This window comes from Balaenoptera acutorostrata, chromosome X, assembly GCF_949987535.1.
Source record: "Balaenoptera acutorostrata chromosome X, mBalAcu1.1, whole genome shotgun sequence".
NCBI classification, from domain to species: domain Eukaryota; kingdom Metazoa; phylum Chordata; class Mammalia; order Artiodactyla; family Balaenopteridae; genus Balaenoptera; species Balaenoptera acutorostrata.
Window position 1 is genome coordinate 16,736,298 of NC_080085.1, and position 20,214 is coordinate 16,756,511.

Genomic DNA, 20,214 nt, shown 5'->3' on the forward strand with positions numbered 1-20,214 from the left:
GTTTGCAGATGACATGATACTATACATAGAGAATCCTAAAGATGCCACCAGAAAACTACTAGAGCTAATCAATGAATCTGGTAAAGTAGCAGGATACAAAATTAATGCACAGCAATCTCTTGCATTCCTATACACTAATGATGAAAAATCTGAAAGAGAAATTATGGAAACACTCCCGTTTACCATTGCAACGAAAAGAATAAAATACCTAGGAATTAACCTACCTAGGGAGACAAAAGACCTGTATGCAGAAAACTATAAGACCCTGATGAAAGAAATTAAAGATGAAACCAACAGACGGAGAGATATACCATGTTCTTGGATTGGAAGAATCAACATTGTGAAAATGACTATAGTACCCAAAGCAATCTACAGATTCAATGTAATTCCTATGAGATTACCAATGGCATTTTTTACAGAACTAGAACAACTCATCTTAAAATTTGTATGGAGACACAAAAGACCCCGAATAGCCAAAGCAGTCTTGAGGGAAAAAAACGGAGCTGGAGGAATCAGACTCCCTGACTTCAGACTATACTACAAAGCTACAGTCATCAAGACAATATGGTACTGGCACAAAAACAGAAACATAGATCAATGGAACAAGATAGAAAGCCCAGAGATAAACCCACGCACCTATGGTCAACTAATCTATGACAAAGGAGGCAAAGATATACAATGGAGAAAAGACAGCCTCTTCAATAAGTGGTGCTGGGAAAACTGGACAGCTACATGTAAAAGAATGAAATTAGAACACTTCCTAACACCATACACAAAAATAAACTCAAAATGGATTAGAGACCATCCATGTAAGACCGGACTCTATAAAACTCTTAGAGGAAAACATAGGAAGAACACTCTTTGACATAAATCACAGCAAGATCTTTTTTGATCCACCTCCTAGAGTAATGGAAATAAAAACAAAAATAAACAAATGGGACCTAATGAAACTTCAAAGCTTTTGCACAGCAATGGAAACCATAAACAGGACAAAAAGACAACCCTCAGAATGGGAGAAAATCGGGCTTCCCTGGTGGCGCAGTGGTTGAGAATCTGCCTGCCAATGCGGGGGACACGGGTTCGAGCCCTGGTCTGGGAAGATCCCACATGCCGCTAGAGCACCAGGGCCCATGAGCCACAGTTACTGAGCCTGCGCGTCTGGAGCCTGTGCTCTGCAACAAGAGAGGCCATGATAGTGAGAGGCCCGTGCACCGCGATGAAGAGTGGCCCCCGCTAGCCGCAACTAGAGAAAGCCCTGGCACAGAAACGAAGACCCAACACAGCCAAGGATAAATAAATTAATTAATTAATTAAAAAAAAAAAAAAAGAATGGGAGAAAATGTTTGAAAACGAATCAACGGACAAAGGATTAATCTCCAAAATATATAAACAGCTCATGAAGCTCAATATTAAAGAAACAAACAACCCAACCCCAAAATGGGCAGAAGACCTAAATAGACATTTCTCCAAAGAAGACATACAGATGGCCAAGAAGCACATGAAAGCTGCTCAACATCACTAATTATTAGAGAAATGCAAATCAAAACTACAATGAGGTATCACCTCACACCAGTTAGAATGGGCATCAACAGAAAATCTACAAACAACAAATGCTGGAGAGGGTGTGGAGAAAAGGGAACCCTCTTGCACTGTTGGTGGGAATGTAACTTGATACAGCCACTATGGAGAAAAGTATGGAGGTTCCTTAAAAAACTAAAAATAGAATTACCATATGATCCAGCAATCCCACTACTGGGCATATACGCAGAAAAACCATAATTCAAAGACACATGCACCCCAATGTTCATTGCAGCACTGCTTACAATAGTCAGGTCATGGAAGCAACCTAAATGCCCATCGACAGACGAATGGATAAAGAAGTTGTGGTACATATATACAATGGAATATTACTCAGCCATAAAAAGGAACGAAATTGAGTCATTTGTTGAGACGTGGATGGATCTAGAGACTGTCATACAGAGTAAAGTAAGTCAGAAAGAGAAAAACAAATATTGTATATTAACACATGTATGTGGAACCTAGAAAAATGGTACAGATGAACCGGTTTGCAGGGCAGAATTTGAGGCACAGATGTAGAGAACAAACGTATGGACACCAAGGGGGGAAAACCGCAGTGGGGTGGGGATGATGGTGTGCTGAATTGGGCGATTGGGATTGACATGTATACACTGATGTGTATAAAATTGATGACTAATAAGAACCTGCAGTATAAAAACAAACAAACAAACAAAGAAAAAAAACAACTAATACTAAACTTTCTTTGGGTTATTTGTATGGAAATATGTTAATATAAATGTTTCAGACACTACATGAAATTTCTAAATATCTTATGTGTTCTGGTATAATGTTATAAGTCATAATTCTAGTTATTACTTTAAAATGTATATCTCAGAAATAACTAAATTTCCTTGTCAATTGCATTATTATGAAGTTTCATCAAATCTTTACCCGTGGTCATTTTTAAGTCTTTTGTCATTTACAGAGAGTTCTGGGTGTACTCTGATGCTTTTGCAAAAATGTTCCTATAAAAGGGTTTCATCTTCAAGGAATTCATGGAAAAGACTCTGACAAGTACAGGTTTCTGGTAAGTGACTGTACTGCTGAACTGAATGAATAAGCATTTTCAGTACTCTAATGGAAAACTGATGAATTCATAAAAGTGGTAACAAAAGATCAAGATGAAAAAAAATTAATTACATGGGACTGAGTGAACTGATGAGGATGATTATAATTTTTGTGACTTTCTGTTAGAATAAAAAAAAAATCCCACAAGGACTCAGAGGCAAAAAATATACAAATCAATTTTCACTGCAAAGTAAAGGAGCTATTACAGTGGAGGATTACTGGACTGAATGTCAATATTATGACATAGTATGAGTGTGTTTCGTGTCTGGTAATTGCAATCATTGTTGCTTTTGTTGTGGTCTTCCAAAAAAAAAAAGAATTGAAGGAGGGGAGGGAGGGTGTCTACTATTGCTTTACTCACCACTGTATCATACCACTTAACATAATGGTTAGCACAAACTGGTACTCAATAATATTTTTGAATTAATGAACAAATAAATAGATAAAGTTTGATTATCTAAAAAAAAAGCCATACCATATATTAAAACATATTTTAAAGCCAGCGTAGCTAACTATATTGATACAATTTGGTAATTTGGTTAGACAAATTAATGGTATAGAATTGAAAGTCCAAAAGAATTTATATGATAAATGATGTATCACAAATTAATGGGGGGCTGGATTACTTAATAAATGGTTCTGGAAAAGTGGCTAGTGCAAAATAAAAATCAATTTGCACACTAACCTCATACTGTATATCAAAATTTCATATCAATTAAAAATTGGAAGTAAAAAATGAAGCCAGTATAAAGGAGACAAAAAATTAGGTGAGAACTTATTCAGAGAAAATCTCCAAAGAAAACATCAATATACGAATCTGCATAACAATGTACTATTTCTGTACATCAAAACCAATTGTAAATAAAATGAAAAGCTCACAAACCGGGAAGCACAATCTGCCATGAATGACAAAGGAATAACACACTAATCAGTAAGAAAAATACACAGATCTCAATGTAAGAGCCAAGAATACCAACAAACAACAGAGGAAAAAAAATGTTCAAGCACCCTATTAATCAAAGAAATTCCAGCTAAAAACACTAATAAGCACTCTCCCCACTTCTGGTGGTGGGGTAAGCCTTCAAGAAATCGATTTGATAACAACTTAAAGTCCCATAAAATATGTACATGCTTTTGTCCAGTGATTCCACATCTAAGAATCTTTCCTAAAGAAATCATCAGAGCTGCAGATAAAGATTTAGGAGCAAAAATGGCCAACGTAGAGTTACTGACAATGGCAAGAAAAACTGGAACCATAAATGGATTCTTTCCTTTCCAGCAAAGGCTCTGACTATGAAGCACAGAACCTAGAATATAAGAAGTTTGGCTTCTGATTTACAGGAAACTCTTTTTCTTTTTTTTTTCCTCGAGGAATGAACAATAGAATGCCACCGTCAGTTCTCTACCCTTCTCAAATCGATTACCTAATATTTAGGTCATCTCTAGCAAAACAGTGTCTTTTTTGATCCCTCAGACTCACCATCTCCTAGGCAACTGACTGGATGAGGAAAAAATAAAGCTTCACTGAGAAATATATAATTTGTAAAGACTTGAATAAATGGAATGACACATCTTGTCCCTCAGCTGGGAGGAGGTAATGGCAGAGGACGGAAAAGAGAAAGAGATGGACAGACAGACAGGCACAGCCAGATGCTGCATTTTAACACTAATTTGTGTGGTAATCTTTTTTCTTTTAAACAGCTTTACTGAGATATAATTTATATACCATAAAATTCACCCATTTTAAGTGTACAATTCAATGGTTTTTATGTACTTACAGAATTGTGCGACCACAACAACAATCTACTTTTAGAACATTTCTGTCACCCCAAAAAGAAACCTCATGCCCATTAGCAGTCACTTTCCATCCCCACACCCAGCTCTGGGCAAACACTAATCTACTTTCCATCTCTAGGGATTTGTCTATTCTTGACATTCATATAAATGGAATCATATAATATGAGATCTTTTGTATCTTCCTTCATTTACCACAGTGCTTTCAAGGCGCGTCCATGTTGTAATATGTATCAGTACTTCATTCTTTTTTATCACCAAATAATATTCCATTGTATGGATTAAACAACATTGTGTTCATCCATTCATCAGTTGATGGGCATCTGGGTAGTTTCCATTTTTTGGCTATTAGGGATAATGTTGCTATGAACATTTGTGTACAAGTTTGTGTGTGGACATATGTTTTCATTCTTCTTGGGTGTGATATGCTGGGTCATATGGTAACTATACTTAAAACTTTGAGGAAATGCTACACTGTTTTCCAAAGTAGAGGTACCATTTTACATTCCCACCAGCAGTGTATAAGTTATTCGTAGTATTCCCTTATAATTCTTTTAATTTCTCTAAAATGAATAGTGATGTCCCTTTTTTTTTTTTTTTTTTAAAGGATTTTCTTATTTATTTTATTTATTTATTTATTTATTTATTTTTGGCTGTGTTGGGTCTTCGGTTCGTGCGAGGGCTTTCTCCAGTTGCGGCAAGCGGGGGCCACTCTTCATCGCGGTGCGGGGACCGCTCTTCATCGCGGTGCGCGGGCCTTTCTCTATCGCGGCCCCTCCCGTCGCGGGGCACAGGCTCCAGACGCGCAGGCTCAGCAATTGTGGCTCACGGGCCCAGCTGCTCCGTGGCATGTGGGATCTTCCCAGACCAGGGCTCGAACCCGTGTCCCCTGCATTAGCAGGCAGATTCTCAACCACTGCGCCACCAGGGAAGCCCTGATGTCCCTTTTTTAGTTCCTGATATTAGTAGTTTAAGTCTTCTCTCCTTTTTTCTTGATCAGCGTAGCTAAACTTTATCAGTTTCATTGACCATTTCAAAGAGCCAACTGAAACTTCTGGTTTCAGTGATTTTCTATACTGTTTTTCTATTCTCTATTTCGTTTATTTCCACGCTGATCCTTATTATTTCCTTCTTTCTGCTTGCTTTGAATTTAGTTTGCCCTTCTTTTTTCTAATTTCTTAAGGTAAAAAGTTAGGCTATTGACAATCCCACTTCTAGTATATATCCAAAGGAAATTAAATCACTGTGTCAAAGAGATATCTGCACCCCGATGTTCACTGCAGCATTATTCATGACAGAAACAACCTAAGTGTACATTGATGGAAGAATGGATTTTAAAAATGTGATACAAACACATGCACACACATGCGCATGCACACACGTGCACACACACAGAGGAATATTATTCAGCCATAAAAAATAAGGACAACATGAATGAACCTTGAGGGCATTAGGCTAAGTGAAAGACAAATCTTACATGTTCTCACCACCACCGCAACCAAAAAAAAAAAGGTAATGATGTGAGGTGAAGGATGTGTTAAGTAACCTTATTGTGATAATCATTTCACAATATATATGTATATCAAACCATTATGTTGTACACCTTAAAATTACAGTGTTATATGTCAATTATATCTCAATAAAGCTGGAAAAATAAGTTAGGCTATTGATCTGAGATCTGTTTTCTTTGTGAATATAGGCATTTGCAGCTATAAATTTCACTCAAAGCATTGCTTTAGCTGCATTCAATAAATTTTCAAATGCTGTGTTTTCATTTTCACTCATTTCAAAGTATTTTATTCTTTTCCTTTTTTAAAAAAGATTTATTTATTATTTATTTATTTATTTTAGGCTGCATCGGGTCTTAGCTGCGGCACATGGGATCTTCGTTGAGGCATGCAGGATCTTTCACTGAGGCACGTGGGCTTCTCTCTAGCTGTGGCGTGCAGGTTTTCTCTTCTCTAGTTGTGGTGCGTGGGTTCCAGAGTGCGAGAGCTCTGTAGTTTTGCGGCACGCAGGCTCTAGTTGAGGCGCGTGAGCTCAGTAGTTGTGGCACGCGGACTTAGCTGCCCCATGGCATGTGGGATCTTAGTTCCCTGACCAGGGATCGAATCCGCGTCCCCTGCATTGTAAGGTGGATTCTTTACCACTGGACCACCAGGGAAGTCCCTCAAAGCATTTTAAAATTTCCCTTGTGGACTCTTCTCTGACCCACACTGGTCATTTACGAGTATGTTGTTTAATTTCCATATATTTGTGAATTTCCCAAATGTCCTTCTGTTGTTGATTTCTAATTTCATTCCACTGTGGCCGGAGAACATACTTTGCATGATTTTAATCCTTTTAAAATTATTGGGACTTCTTTTATAGCCTAGCATATAGTCTATCTTGGAGAATGCTCCGTGCGCATCTGATCACTGGTTGCTTCATGGAAACAACACTTTATTAGTTTCCATGTATCAATAATTTCTTCCCAACACTCTGGGGCCTTACTAGCAGTTCATCATTTTTAATAACAACTACTACTATATTCAGGGAGTGACTCCCCGCCCTACTTCAATCTATTACCACCCTCTGCCCCTAAATTTATTCTCTCTCCTAATTTTTATCCTCACAATTTCCCTAAGGAAATCAACAAGAGTAATCTCCTTATTTTACAGATTAGAAAACAGAGTATGAGAGTTGCCCAAAGTCCCACAGAAACTTTGGGGGTGTAGCGGAAGGGGGGTCTGGACTCTGCCTACAGCCATTTTTCCTGCAACAAGGCCCTGCTGCCACTGAGCTTATTCAGGTCTCCAGAGAAACACTAATGGACCAAGCAGTTTAGTTGTCCTCTAATGTGCTTCCCCCGCCACGTGCACACACACACACACACACCCAGGGGAAGCTTTAAGCTGTTCTTTCTTTCCCTTTCTAGGTGGGGACAAAAGGGTGGCCCACGTAGCACTGTAACTGGGCCTGCTGTCAGCTTGACAGTGGGTTAGGAAGATGGGCCATGAAATGTCCTCATTGTTCAGGGCATAACAGTCCCAGAGCTTCACAAGCACAAAAAGCCACAAGTCCAAAGACTAAGCTGAGCCTGCAGGTGACATGGGGGGACCAGGCTGTGATGACAGACCAGTAGGACCAATCTGTGTAATTAAAAGAGAATAAGGAAACTTCAGAAGAAAAGGCCCCCTTTCCAGGGATTTCTCCACAAGTGAGGACAGCTACTGTCCCAGTACAATACCTCTAATTAACTATTTTCAATTAACCTACCAGCTCTCTTCCGAGAACACTCTCCCCCTTTGAAAAGGAGAAGCCCATGTGGGCCTTAGCAAAGGTCAGTCCCCCAGACCACAGGCGTGCCCTTTCAGGTCCCCTGGGCAGAGACTCCATGGGTCCCTGTATCAGGCCAAAGGCTGGGTCACTATCAGGGACCTCAGCCACCTCAGGAATTCTATGATTCCAGAACTCTGAAACATCAGGCTACATGGCTTGTCCTCATAGCCCCACAGGTGGGTTCATCACCTGAACTCAAAATGGCCGTCTCTTTCATGAGGAAGGGGAGAGAATGAACAAAGCTCTTCTCCATGTCCAATCAGGTTTTAATAGTATCAGGAAAAGCTAAGATTCCCTGCATTTCTATCGAAGCAGATAGAGAAGGCAATGGGAATGTTTTGACTACGGGGGACCACCATTCTGTCATCATTATAAAATCCGCCCCTGGATTCCCAGGTTCTGTCCTGACTCAAGTCCCAGGTGGACCTGGCCTCGCAGTTCACTGGGTCCGCCCACTCAGCCCACTTTTCCTGCCAAAGCCCAGCCCAGGGGGACACTCCTAGCTACAAGGACCCAAAAAACGATCAAGGGAAAAAATCTCTTTCAGCTTGTCACTTGAAAAACTACCAAAAAGACTGGCTCTCAAGTTTTAGATTTGGGGAATATTCTCGTAGCATCATCTAACTTGTTTTTTCACGGCCATGGGCTTGAGAAGCATCATCAGTCATTTCTTGCAGTGCCAGCACCACCATCTATGCTCACTCACTCTAACATTACCTGTGCAAGGTAGACTCTGAAGATGATCTTGGACGTGCTTAGACGGCTCCTTGCTCTGCATTTTAAAGCCCAGCACACCCCAAAGCAGAGTCCTAACTAGTCTTCAGTAAAATGTGGTTCGGTGGTCAAAGAGAAGCAGGTTTCCTTACATAGGACATCTGAGAGCCTGCAAGATGCTAATTCATTTGTTAGTCTCTAAGAGGGTGCTAGTGCGTGCAGCTGTACCCAAAAGTTATTTGTCCAGACAGCCAACTTTCTCTCTCTCTTTCTCCCCCTTTTGTGGAATATTTTATAGGGCTACAATTCTGCACAACATGCGCTGGGAAATGCTGATCAACATCTATCTGAGCTTGTTGCATGGTCTCCTCTGCAGTAGATGGAAATATACAACAGCACCCTCTTTTATTACAACATGCCTTATACATACAAACTTGGGCACACCAAGGTCCAACTCAGGACTTGTGAAAATAAGCACTACGTACAATGGTGCAATGTGGCTGAACCCAGAGCTATCCTTGGAGCCTGGTGTACTGCACAGAGCTTGTACAATTCCAGCATTCTGCACCATGTGAATCATAAACTCCTCTACGACATGAGAAAACTTCAGTTATCCCCACTTATATGGACTCTCTGACTTTTAAAAGGTACCTAAGGCTTTATGCCAGCGATATAAAAACAAAATAAAAAATCAAGTCAGATTTACAAGTGGGTTATGCACTATGCACAGTGTTTAGAACTCCAAATCTTTTTCCCATAGAAACAAAGTCATAAGTGGTGATTAAGTTCCCAGACTAACCCATAATGTAGCTAAAACAAGGCACATCTGCAATGTCATCAAGTAAAAAAAATTTTAAACAATGAAATTAAAGAAGAAACAAATTTATTTATCAAGAACACTTATGCTCGGTGGCATACCCAGAGGGGGGCAGGGGGGCAGCCCGTGCCTAAGCAGGAAGGAGCATCCTGTAGAGAAGTGACAAACGATAATGAAGCCAGCAAAGTCAGTTGGCTCTTTATTTCACCACCTGCTGACAACTGAAAACAACATCAGTAATAAAATACTGCTCCTTTGAGGAAAACTGGGTTCAACAAGAAGTGAGGAAGTAGTTAGGGGTACTTGGAGCTATTAAGGAGGAGACCATGGCTTACCAACATGGATTTTAGTGTAATTCTTTATTGTGTCCAAATTAATATCTATACCTAGAGTCGTGCCTATAGGAGTCTTTTTTTTTATGCTTATCAACAATGATCCTGGTCAGTAGGGGTAAAACAGATGGAACAAGGATGGAGAAACAGATTCTATGAGTTCAAGGAGCAAACATTAGAAGAGAAAGGAAAGGAGCTAAAGAGAACATGTGTATAATGTGAGAGGCCGTGGGTCTGAGATGGAATTGCATGGACTGAGAACACTAAATCAGAGGAACCAAAGGCATCCTGCCCAAGACTCTCCCCGGTAGAAAGAAAAGGTGGGGAGGAGGAGGAGTTTCCTAGGAGAGCCACCAGGTGGAGCCACCATCACAAAACCACTTCAGGGATGGTCCTCTGGGTGGACTTGGGTGGAAGTCTAAATCATTATTCCACGCGACACTCATGACTCCACCGTTAATGGCTTATTATTAAGACACAGAGATTAAAAGGAGGTAAATATAATAGAAGAAAAATTCTAAAAACAATTTTGTCAATGACCCACACACTAAAAATTACAGAAAAAATATGAAAGCAACATCCCTCTAGAATGGCTTCTTTCCACCCATTTCACAACCACCCCTAAGCCCAACAGGCAGTACTACTCAGATAAGAAAATGGACAAGGGCAACATACTCTAACATCGATTACTGGTCCTAACACAGGCTCCTAATAAAACATGTCAGAAATGCAGCCAAGGATCATTTACTGTACAAGACCTCTTTATGGCCCCTTTACTCTCAAACTTTCAAGAATGAAGGCCCACGGGTGCAAAAAAAACCCCCCAAAAAACCATAAAAGCACATACAGATACATTCACACAGGCATATATATTATTGAATGACTATATATGATATTCATCCACGTTCACTGCCAGATGGCAGGCTTTATTTTTATCTTCCCATGGGAAAGAACAGCTCAGGTGATAGCCAAGAGCTTCCACACAATAGTAATGCCTTCTCTTAACTCTTACTCTTCTATCTGTCCATAAAAGCCAGCAATCTAGGTAAAAATGACAGATGATTTGGAAACTTGAAGAAAAATCTGACCCAACACACCACATTTTCCGATTCCTAGTTAACTGGAGGTAACTCACATTTGCTTCTCCAAAAAGAAATGTGAAAGGAAAAAAGTCTTGTTTCTAGAAACAAATCCCCAGATCTCACATCTACCTTAAACAACAAAGCACTAGAAAACCAAAGTGGTTGACATTTTCTTTATCAAGGACATACTTTTTCCATCTTTTGTTTAGTTTCATTTCAAACAAAGAGCCCACAGCCTATCAAGATCCATGCCACTGTCTCTGAGGCAACACAAGAGTGCCACGGCAGCACGTGCACATTTATGTACACACGCACACACTCACTCACTCACGTTCTGATGAACAGGCCAATGGATATCTCAAGGATATTATTCCAAGTTGCTAAGTAAATGCTAAAGACATGAAAGCTCGAACAAACGTTTCCCCTTCAGTACAGTCAAGGGAGGGAGGTCACTATGGCCAGATGTGTTTAGGGATTGAATGACAAGTGCTGAAACTATGAGAGAAAGAAAGATAAACAGTAGGTAAAATTCTTCTGACAGCTACAGGCAGCAGACCAAGATGGAGAGCCCTTCTGTGCGCAAACACTAGGCCCATAGTATGTTGAGGGGCATGTATGTATCACCCATCAACACACAAAATGAATTCTGGAGAATTTCTGCACTAACTTTTAAAGCAACAATGTGTCACCAGAGGCAGAGCAGCTGTTGGTCTCTCTGTCAAGGAAAACTTTTGAATTAAACCCGTCTGAAGGACTAAATACACGAGAAATGAGCCCCAAAGAGTCAAGTTCTACAATCACAGTCATATCCACATACCAACTTAGAGAGCAACTCTCCCCTATCTCAACTTGAATCTTATCTCGTAGCATCAGTGCTATACCTGTTACAAATAATATCCTTTAAGCCATCAGATCTTTCAGCACTAATCTCTGGAAGTGGCAGTAAAATGCAAATGCATAACAAACCTTAAATAAAGATGGTAAAAGCAGATTATCTTTCAGAAGGCAGATGCCAGAGTAGCAGAGCGACTTAAAAAGATGATTATAAAATACATTGTATATCAGGAGAGCATAACAACAACAACAATAATAATAATAGTAGCAAAGAATAATAAATGTGCAAAATACAATAGAGACTTACCAAACACTGAATTCATGATAAACTGGAAATAGAAACAAGGACATATAAAGCCAACCAGAAACACGCGGAGTGGCTTCACATTCAGAATGACAGAAGTAAATAAGAGACATATCCCCACCTTGCCAGAAAAATGATATAAGGAATGTGCAGCACTTTCTCAACATTTCCCAAGTGATACAATAGATTGGAACTGCTTAGAGGCAGGACCAGCTGGTGTTTTCTAGTTTTTCTATCTGCCCCAGCACGAAGCACAGGGCCAGGGCCATAGTAGGCACACAGTAAACATGTGTAATTGAATGTCTGTTAGTACCGACCCCAAAGTGAGTAAGGAATAACGTCCAAAATTATAGGCAGCAGGAGGGGTTCAGAGAGAGGCAGCTTCCCCATGAGGTCTGCTAACAGTGCAAAAAGTGGGAAACTACAGCCCTGAAATAGAAGCTGATCCTCACACAGGCCAGCAGGGTATTGATTCCATCCTGGACACTTAACCTATCACATGGATAAAGTTGACTGGGGAACCCTTATAAGGATGAAATCAAAATATTTTTTTATTCCATTTTACTTCAAGTAGAAAAGAGCCCATATTCAAATGAACAAAATCCTCCTTGCTCATTTTTAAGGATATATTTATTGTATTTGCTGTTAACTGCCAAAGTACCTATTCTGTTCAATTTTGGTTTGAAATTCGAGGTATGAATATCTTAAAAAAAAAATCTTCCATATAGCAAAGTTCCAATTTAGAAGGGCCCATCACTCTCTTATATAGGTTCAATGATAGAAGAAACAAAAGAATAAATCATTCTCAGAAGGAAACAGACAATCTTTTTCTTTCTGGTTCATGAGAATGACTTCTGGCTCTAAGAAAAAATTTTAGATTTTCTGGCTGCAATTTGTCAACATTCTGGAGTCTGGGATAACTTTAGGATATACAACATCCATGCTGCAAGTTTAAATTAAAAAAATGACCTCTTAAGCCTTGGGGAAAGCTTGTCTTAACCAGGAAGCTCCTTCACTGTGACTTGGGTAAAGCCCAGAGAAGTGGCCAAGGGTGAGAGCAGACACAACTGTCCTTAACAGTGCTAATGTCTGGAATATATAGCTGATGGCTGCCAAGCCAATTGGATGATCTGCTCTCTCTCTCTCTCTCTCTCTCTCTCTCTCTCTCAATTTCAGTCACATCTTTTTTCTCAAATAAAAAGCCTGTGGAGTCATTCCAGTACCTCCCTAAATCAACTCTGTAGACATTTGCAAAGGTTAAAGCTGAAAACTGAAACGAATCGGTCCCCAAACTAATGTTTCCATGGTCCTGGCCTTTTCTCAAGGCTATGAATAGCTTCCTTCAAATGTAGAATATCTTTTGACCTTATGCAGGTGCCTGGGGAGGGCGAGCTCATCCCACACTGTGAACTACTACAACCCATTCACCCCTGCTGCAAAGTGAGGCACGGCCCCAACGCAAAAATCGCTGGACACAATTGGGCAAACTTCTTCAGCTCAGTGTATCTCAAGTTCAGGACACAATGAAATGGTTCAATTTCAGACTTTTCATAGAAATAGACTTCAATCTTTCTTTATTAAACCACTGCTAAGCCTGCATCAAATGATATGGCCCATATAAAGTGAACAGTCATCTCATCTTTGATAAAGATGAAGAAAAAGAACCTGTGTTAATTCTACCAAATTCACACAGGGTCCAAGGCTGAATCACAAGGTGGACTCATATACTATAAGAAAATCCCATGTTAGTGAATCAAATTAGCCTGTTACTAAACTCTGAAAGCAACTTCCCTCCATAACAACAGCAACAGACAAAAACATCCAAGAGATTTCTAGGGACAAAGCCTGATGGAAACAAAGGGAAGGAGGAGGCTTCGGTCATTTATGATAACTCATAAAACTTGAAAAATTAGTTGGACGGAAGTGTTAACAAGTAACTAGAATCATCCCACAGATTTAGCCTCTGATCCTTGTTTTAACGGGGAGAAAAAGTGGTTTTTCATTGATTTGGGGTGGGAAAAAAATGTAGCTTTTGAGCTCAGCACAATGAACTATTTATGTGGCCTGACAAGGCCAATCAATCCAGCCTGCTGTTTATTATAAGGAGCAGTAGGATATTGTTAGCTCTGGTGGGTGGGGGCGGGGCCAAAGACGGCACTGGCCCTGGTACACAATTCTTCCCTTCAACTGGAAATTTATGTGTGGCCCAGGTGACCCGGGGGTCAGTATGAAGCCTGGGACAGAATGAAGATGGTTTGTTATGTGTTTCATATTTACAGGACGCCCCCATGTGCTATGGTCTCAGAGCCACTGGCAGATTATGACCTAAGAGTAAGAAGTTGGTCATAATCAGGCTGTAGGCCTAAGGTGGAGGCTTAGAAAGAAAACATTAAGTCAGTAAGCCGGTCCCTTTAATGCCATTTTCTGGTTAATGAAAAATTCTGTAGGGGACCTCAAAGGTCAGATTTTTCGTTGTAAAGAGACAATTATCTAAAAAGTTCGATTCCTTCCTTGATTTAAAGCTCTCAGGTAATTTTATCGAACTTATCTGGATAATCACCTTAATTCCTTAACTTAATTAATTCCTTATCTTGTTAAATTAATGAATTACCTTAATTCTCTTATTTGCTTTACAAAAACAAGGCTGGCCAGAGAGGCCTTGCCGCTGGTCTACATGTATGCCATTCCTCGGCCCACTGACCCAAGCAGCATCAGGAGAAACGGGAGAGGCTCAGATCAGCAAGGGAACTCTAGCTCTCCAAGTCCAATAAGGGCAGGCCTCAGGAGTTCTGGAACCTATTTGCAAGAATGCAGGAGGTGCTCTGGGGGATGACTATAGTTTTAGAGCTAGGTAGGCCTAAATTCTTAAAATGGGAAATCCCCTCCATTGGCAGGATGGGGTTTAAAAAAAAAAAACAAGAAAAGAAAGAAAATCCTATAGCTGCTAAACAGCGTGGGCCTCCAGCCAATATTTCATCTGAATAATTCAAAAAAGGAAATGTAACCGAGGGCAGCTGGAGGGGGTAGAGGAAGAAGCAGGAAGGAAGAGAGACACAAAGCTGAAGTCTCAAGCACTATGATCAATGGACAGTTTATTGGACAAATTCTTATGCCGTCTAAAATTGATGAAAGATTAGCTGTTCTTCCCTGTGGTTATGTAAACTTGCCTTTTTTTTTTCTTTTTAATGGAACTCTTTGCTAATACATTTCCGGCTCCTGCTTTTGAACAGCTCTATGTTTCTCTTTAAGGAAGTAATAAGCCCCTGAAAAGCCTGCAGCTGAAAGCTAACCTACCTCGGGCGTGCTTAGTGTGCACCCGGCCTGGCCCATGGGGAGGGTGGGCTCAGGAGAAACTGAGGCAATCCAGTTTCCATTTTAGTATAAAATTGAGTCGGGTTGTCTCTGCCATCTTATAGAATCTCTCCTACCATTTCACACAACAATGTCACAAAGGGCAGATAGGGGAGAAAACAAAACTCCAACAAACTGATACCTGAAAAATCTGCCTTGAGGCCTAAGAAGGGGGAAACAAGCTGGTGAAAGGTTTCCTGGTTAGACAGATGGATGGATGAGCTATATCTCTGTAAATACTGCCTCTTAAACTGAGAGAGACAAAGCGGAGCCCAGCAGTTAGAGAGAGAAAGACCCTGCTAAAGCCTGTCCTTACATTAAAAAGAGAGCGTGGCCAGACGTGCCCGGCTCAGCTGGCACCACAGTGTTCTCTGAAGTCACCTTTCAGCCAAAAAAATAGATACGAAAGCGAAAGCTAAAGTCCTAGAAAAATCGTTTACAAATTTAGTCTACTTTCCCACTGTCAAAAAAATTTTTTTATTAGTTCCCTTTAGTATAGTTATTGTATCGTTACTTGCCGTGTGTGTGAGTGTGTATGCACCCAAAATTTATACAAAAATCAAAACCAAAAGGGAAAACGCCATTCAATTTTCCAGCAATGCAAAATTTGATACAGTTCACCCAGAAGTTTCCAGTTTGGGTTTGTGTGTGGGGAGGGGCTCTTTCTTCTTTGCCATACCTCTCTTGTTGGTTCTTAGAATTGTTTCAGAAGACAGCAATGCATTTCCACTGGACACTTCGTGCATGGGCTTTTCTGGAGCTTTGCTGGAGAGAGGGTCTTTCTTCATCTCTTTCTTTATTTCCTGTAAGGACAGAGAAAAGGAAAACAAGATTGTAGTTTAACATTTTAGAATGTCTCTGACTATGTTAAGCTTCAGCTTTCTGGAAATGAACTATAGTGACCTCAACTCAGCATAACATTTTATTTTATTTTAACATCTTTATTGGAGTATAATTGCTTTACAATGGTGTGTTAGTTTCTGCTGTATAACAAAGTGAATCAGCTATACGTATACATATGTCCCCATATCCCCTCCCTCTTGCGGCTCCCTCCCACCCTCCCTATCCCACCCCTCTAGGTGGTCACAAAACACCGAGCCGATCTCCCTGTCAGCAAAACGTTTTAAAAACACCATTTCCTATATGTTGTATTTTGTTTTCCTTACATTTATTAGACAAGCACCTGGTCCTATAAAATGTAATAATATCCAATACAATGCAACCTTCTGTGACTATGGTCATTCCAAGGGATCAAAAAGGCCACCATACAGCTCCAAATGACAGCCTGTACTATTTTTTGAACAATGACAATCTTTGGCCAAGCAGAATCGCCCCTCAAAGGCCTTCTGGTTTCTATTCTTCCCAACAGGGGTTTAAAGAAGTATATTCCCAAATCACCATTGTGCTCACAATTATGCTAAACCCAAAAGAGGATGATTGAAGTTCATTTACAGTTACCAAGTTCCTCTGGCTTTTTAATCCCTGAGAGAGAAAAATATAAAAGATAATAAAATAAAGACTATCATTCTAAGCCAGGGGTTGGCAAACTAAGCCCACCACGTGTTTTTGTAAATAAAGTTTCATTATAACACAATCCCCTTCATTTCGTTTAGGTATTTCCTATGGCTGCTTTGATGCTACAACGGCAGAGTTGAGTAGTTGGAACAGACATCCAAGCCAAAAATACCTGGCCCTTTACAGAAAAAGTTTACACTAGGTGGTCTCTTATCAAAGCTCCATTAAGATCTGGATTTTTAAAACCTGATGCCTGATACAATTATTTCAAATGATTGATATTCGAATAATTTACATAATTTTTTTCAAAAGCATTAATAGCCGGAAATGACAGTAACTCACAAAGTGCAGATCTGGGCAGGGGGGGTTCTGGGCTTGTCTGCATCCATGATCACACTGACTTGGGAAAAAGAGAAAGCTAGAGCCAAAGCACGGCTGGGTGGCAGGAAGGGCTCAAAGATGAGAGATGTGTTCTCTAGAAAGAGCCTGGGACAAGAATTGGACATGGGTCCTTCTATGAATGGACATGAAGATGGAAAATTCGGTGGGAGGCCACAATTTGGCCTGGGCAGAGGTGGAAAAAAACAGAACAAAAGCTTGTCAAAACATAGCCACTGCCTGGCAGCTTCCTACACACCCGAGCGTTAGTTACCATATCCAATTCCCCGATTGCTGGCTCTGTTCACAACAGCCTCGCCCTCTCTCCCTCATGAGGGCCTCACCGGAAACCAGCAACTGCGGTTGGTGCTCTGCTGGGTTGAGAGTTTCAGCTGGCGCCCCAGGCCAACCCAGCACAAAGCGGTGTGCATGCGTGTGTATGTACACGCACTCCCACCTCAGCAGCCCCGGCACCTGCTAGAACAGCAGTTGCTGGGGGTTTCTGCAGCCTCACAGGCAGATGGCATCAGGGGACAATCTGCAAACATTGCCAGCCTGAGCCGCATGAAAGGGTGCTTTCTTAGTGATGGCTGCCAGCCTGCTATGGCTCTAGAAGTGAACAAAGCACCATGGGGCCTCATTCCCCAGTGGTTGCTTCTTTGGGGGTAGAGCAGTTGCTCAAACATCACTCTCCACTGTAGGGTGGGTATGGCTGTGCAAACACAAATTTCCCACCTAGACACAACATAACACAGTGATACAACATCCAATTTTGCCAAGGAGTAATTCAGAGAAATTCAGTGGGTTGCAGGTGACATGGTAAGCACTTGCTTAGCACTAACCACGAATGGCATGCAGTTAGGCAGGGGTGAGGGGGTGCAGATGTTTGACAGACTGGGGTGGTCACTGGAGAAGGGCTGAGAAGCCACGGTTGTCAAGAATGTTCACACCCAAGGCTTCAGAGCAGCAACCGTGAGCTTTGAAGGACTGATCTCATCATGCAGGTGCTTAAGGGCTGAGAAACCAGCAACAGGAGAGAGGTTGGTTCATAAGTTTCAGATTCTGTTGTCCCCCCAATGATTGTTCCCATTTGCCAGATACATAAGCCTCATGATGACCTAATTTCTTAAGTTGCTTGTTAGATTCAAGCAGGGAGGAGAAAACTTAAAATATGCCCTGCATTTTTCCAAAGAAACCAATCAGACACGTAGGCATGGCGGTGCATCCTGCAGACTCTCCATCTGCCCAACCCCCAGGTACACCAGGCTCAACGCAGTCCCACCCAAACCCAACATCGGCCCTCCAACCGGCCCCTTCTCTGGGAGAGACGGGAGCTATCTTGCTTGACAGCCCATCATCAACCCACTTACCCAGGCTGGAAAACTCAGTGTTAACCTTCATATCTAACCAGCCACCCAGTTGGGCTCTATCTACTTCCTCAATCTGTTTCTCTTCTTCCTCCCAAGCTGCCTTAAAAACATGAGTACCAGGCAAGGAACCTGAATAGACATTTCTCCAAAGAAAATATACAAATGGCCAATAAGCACATGCCAAGATGTTCAAATCATTCACTAGGGAAATGCAAATCAAAACCGCAACGATATACCCCTTCATTCCCACTAAGATGGCTAGGTTTTTTCTTTTTCTTTTTCTTTTTTGTAAAGGAAAACAAGTGTTGATGAGGACGTGGGGAAACTGGAACCCTTGTACATTGCTGGTGGGAATGTAAAATGGTGCAGCCACTGTGGAAAACAGTATGATGGTTCCTCAAAAAGTTAAACACAGAATTACTGTATGACCCAGCAATTCCACTCCCAGGTATATACCCCAAAGAGTTGAAAGCAGGACCTAAACAGATACTTGTATGCCAACATTTACTGCAGCATTATTCACAATAGCCAAAAAGTAGAAACAACCCAAGTGTCCATCAACAGATGAACAGATAAACAAGATGTGGTATACACATACAATAGGATACTGTTCAGCCTTAAAAAGGAATAAAATTTTGATAATGCTACAACACGAATGAACCTAGAAAACATCATGCTAAGTGAAATAAGCCAGACACAAAAGGACAAATATTGTCTTATTCCACGTATATGAGGCACCTAGAATAGGCAAAATCATAGAGGCAGAAATTGACTAGAGGTTACCAGGGAGTAAGGGGATGAGGGGATGAGAGTTAATGTTTAATGGTTATGGAGTTTCTGTTTGGGGTGATGAAAAGTTTTGGAAACGTACAGTGGTGACGGTTGCACAACATTGTGAAGGTAATTAATGCCACTGAATTGTACTTTTAAATGGTTAAAATGGGGCTTCCCTGGTGGCGCAGGGGTTGAGAATCTGCCTGCTAATGCAGGAGACACGGGTTCGAGCCCTGGTCTGGGAAGATCCCACATGCCACGGAGCAGCTGGGCCCATGAGCCACAGCTGCTGAGCCTGCGCGTCTGGAGCCTGTGCCCCGCAACGGGAGGGGCCGCGATAGTGAAAGGCCCGCGCACCGCGATGAAGAGCGGTCCCCGCACCGCGATGAAGAGTGGCCCCCACTTGCCGCAACTAGAGAAAGCCCTCGCACGAACCGAAGACCCAGCACAGCCAAAAATAAATAAATAAATAAATAAATAAATAAAAATTAAAAAAAAATGGTTAAAATGGCAAATTTTATGTTATAGATATATTTTTACCACAATAAAAAATACACATGAATACCAGCTTACATTTGAGAGCTTGCCATGTGCCAAAGCTTCCTCTGAGAGCTGCACCTGGATTGCAACTTTTAACCTGCATAACAGCCCTATTCACAGATGCACACGCCAAGTCACAGAGAGCTAAGGAAACCTGTCCGAGGTCAAACAAGTAGGCGCCAGAATTGGAACTCAACCTGTCTAGCTTCAGAGCTCATCTCTTAACCACTCCTCCCCCCAAGTCCTGCCGGCCTCCAGTCCCTCCCCTCCCCTCTCAACCTCCACACTGCCTCAAGGGACACTTTCCTAAAACAACTGTCTGCTCTTGTCACTTTCCTACTGAAACCCTCCAGTTACTTCCAAAAGACCACAGGGCAAGCTCTTTCCTTCAAAAAGTTTTCAAATTGCACAGCAAGCCACATGTCCCTGTGTACTCACTTCT

General features: G+C 41.2%; 1 protein-coding gene across 4 annotated transcripts in view; it reads right to left on the reverse strand.

Annotated features, from left to right (window-relative positions):
* SH3KBP1 (SH3 domain containing kinase binding protein 1) overlaps window positions 1–20,214 on the reverse strand; it is a 350,137-nt gene that overhangs the window by 201,180 nt on the left and 128,743 nt on the right. For all 4 annotated transcript variants that reach the window (XM_057538746.1, XM_007174679.3, XM_007174678.3 and 1 more), the window contains one exon: window positions 15,875–15,998. In XM_057538746.1, the coding sequence (XP_057394729.1) occupies window positions 15,875–15,983 (109 nt within the window). In that variant the 5' untranslated portion in view covers window positions 15,984–15,998. The remainder of the gene's footprint in view (window positions 1–15,874; window positions 15,999–20,214) is intronic.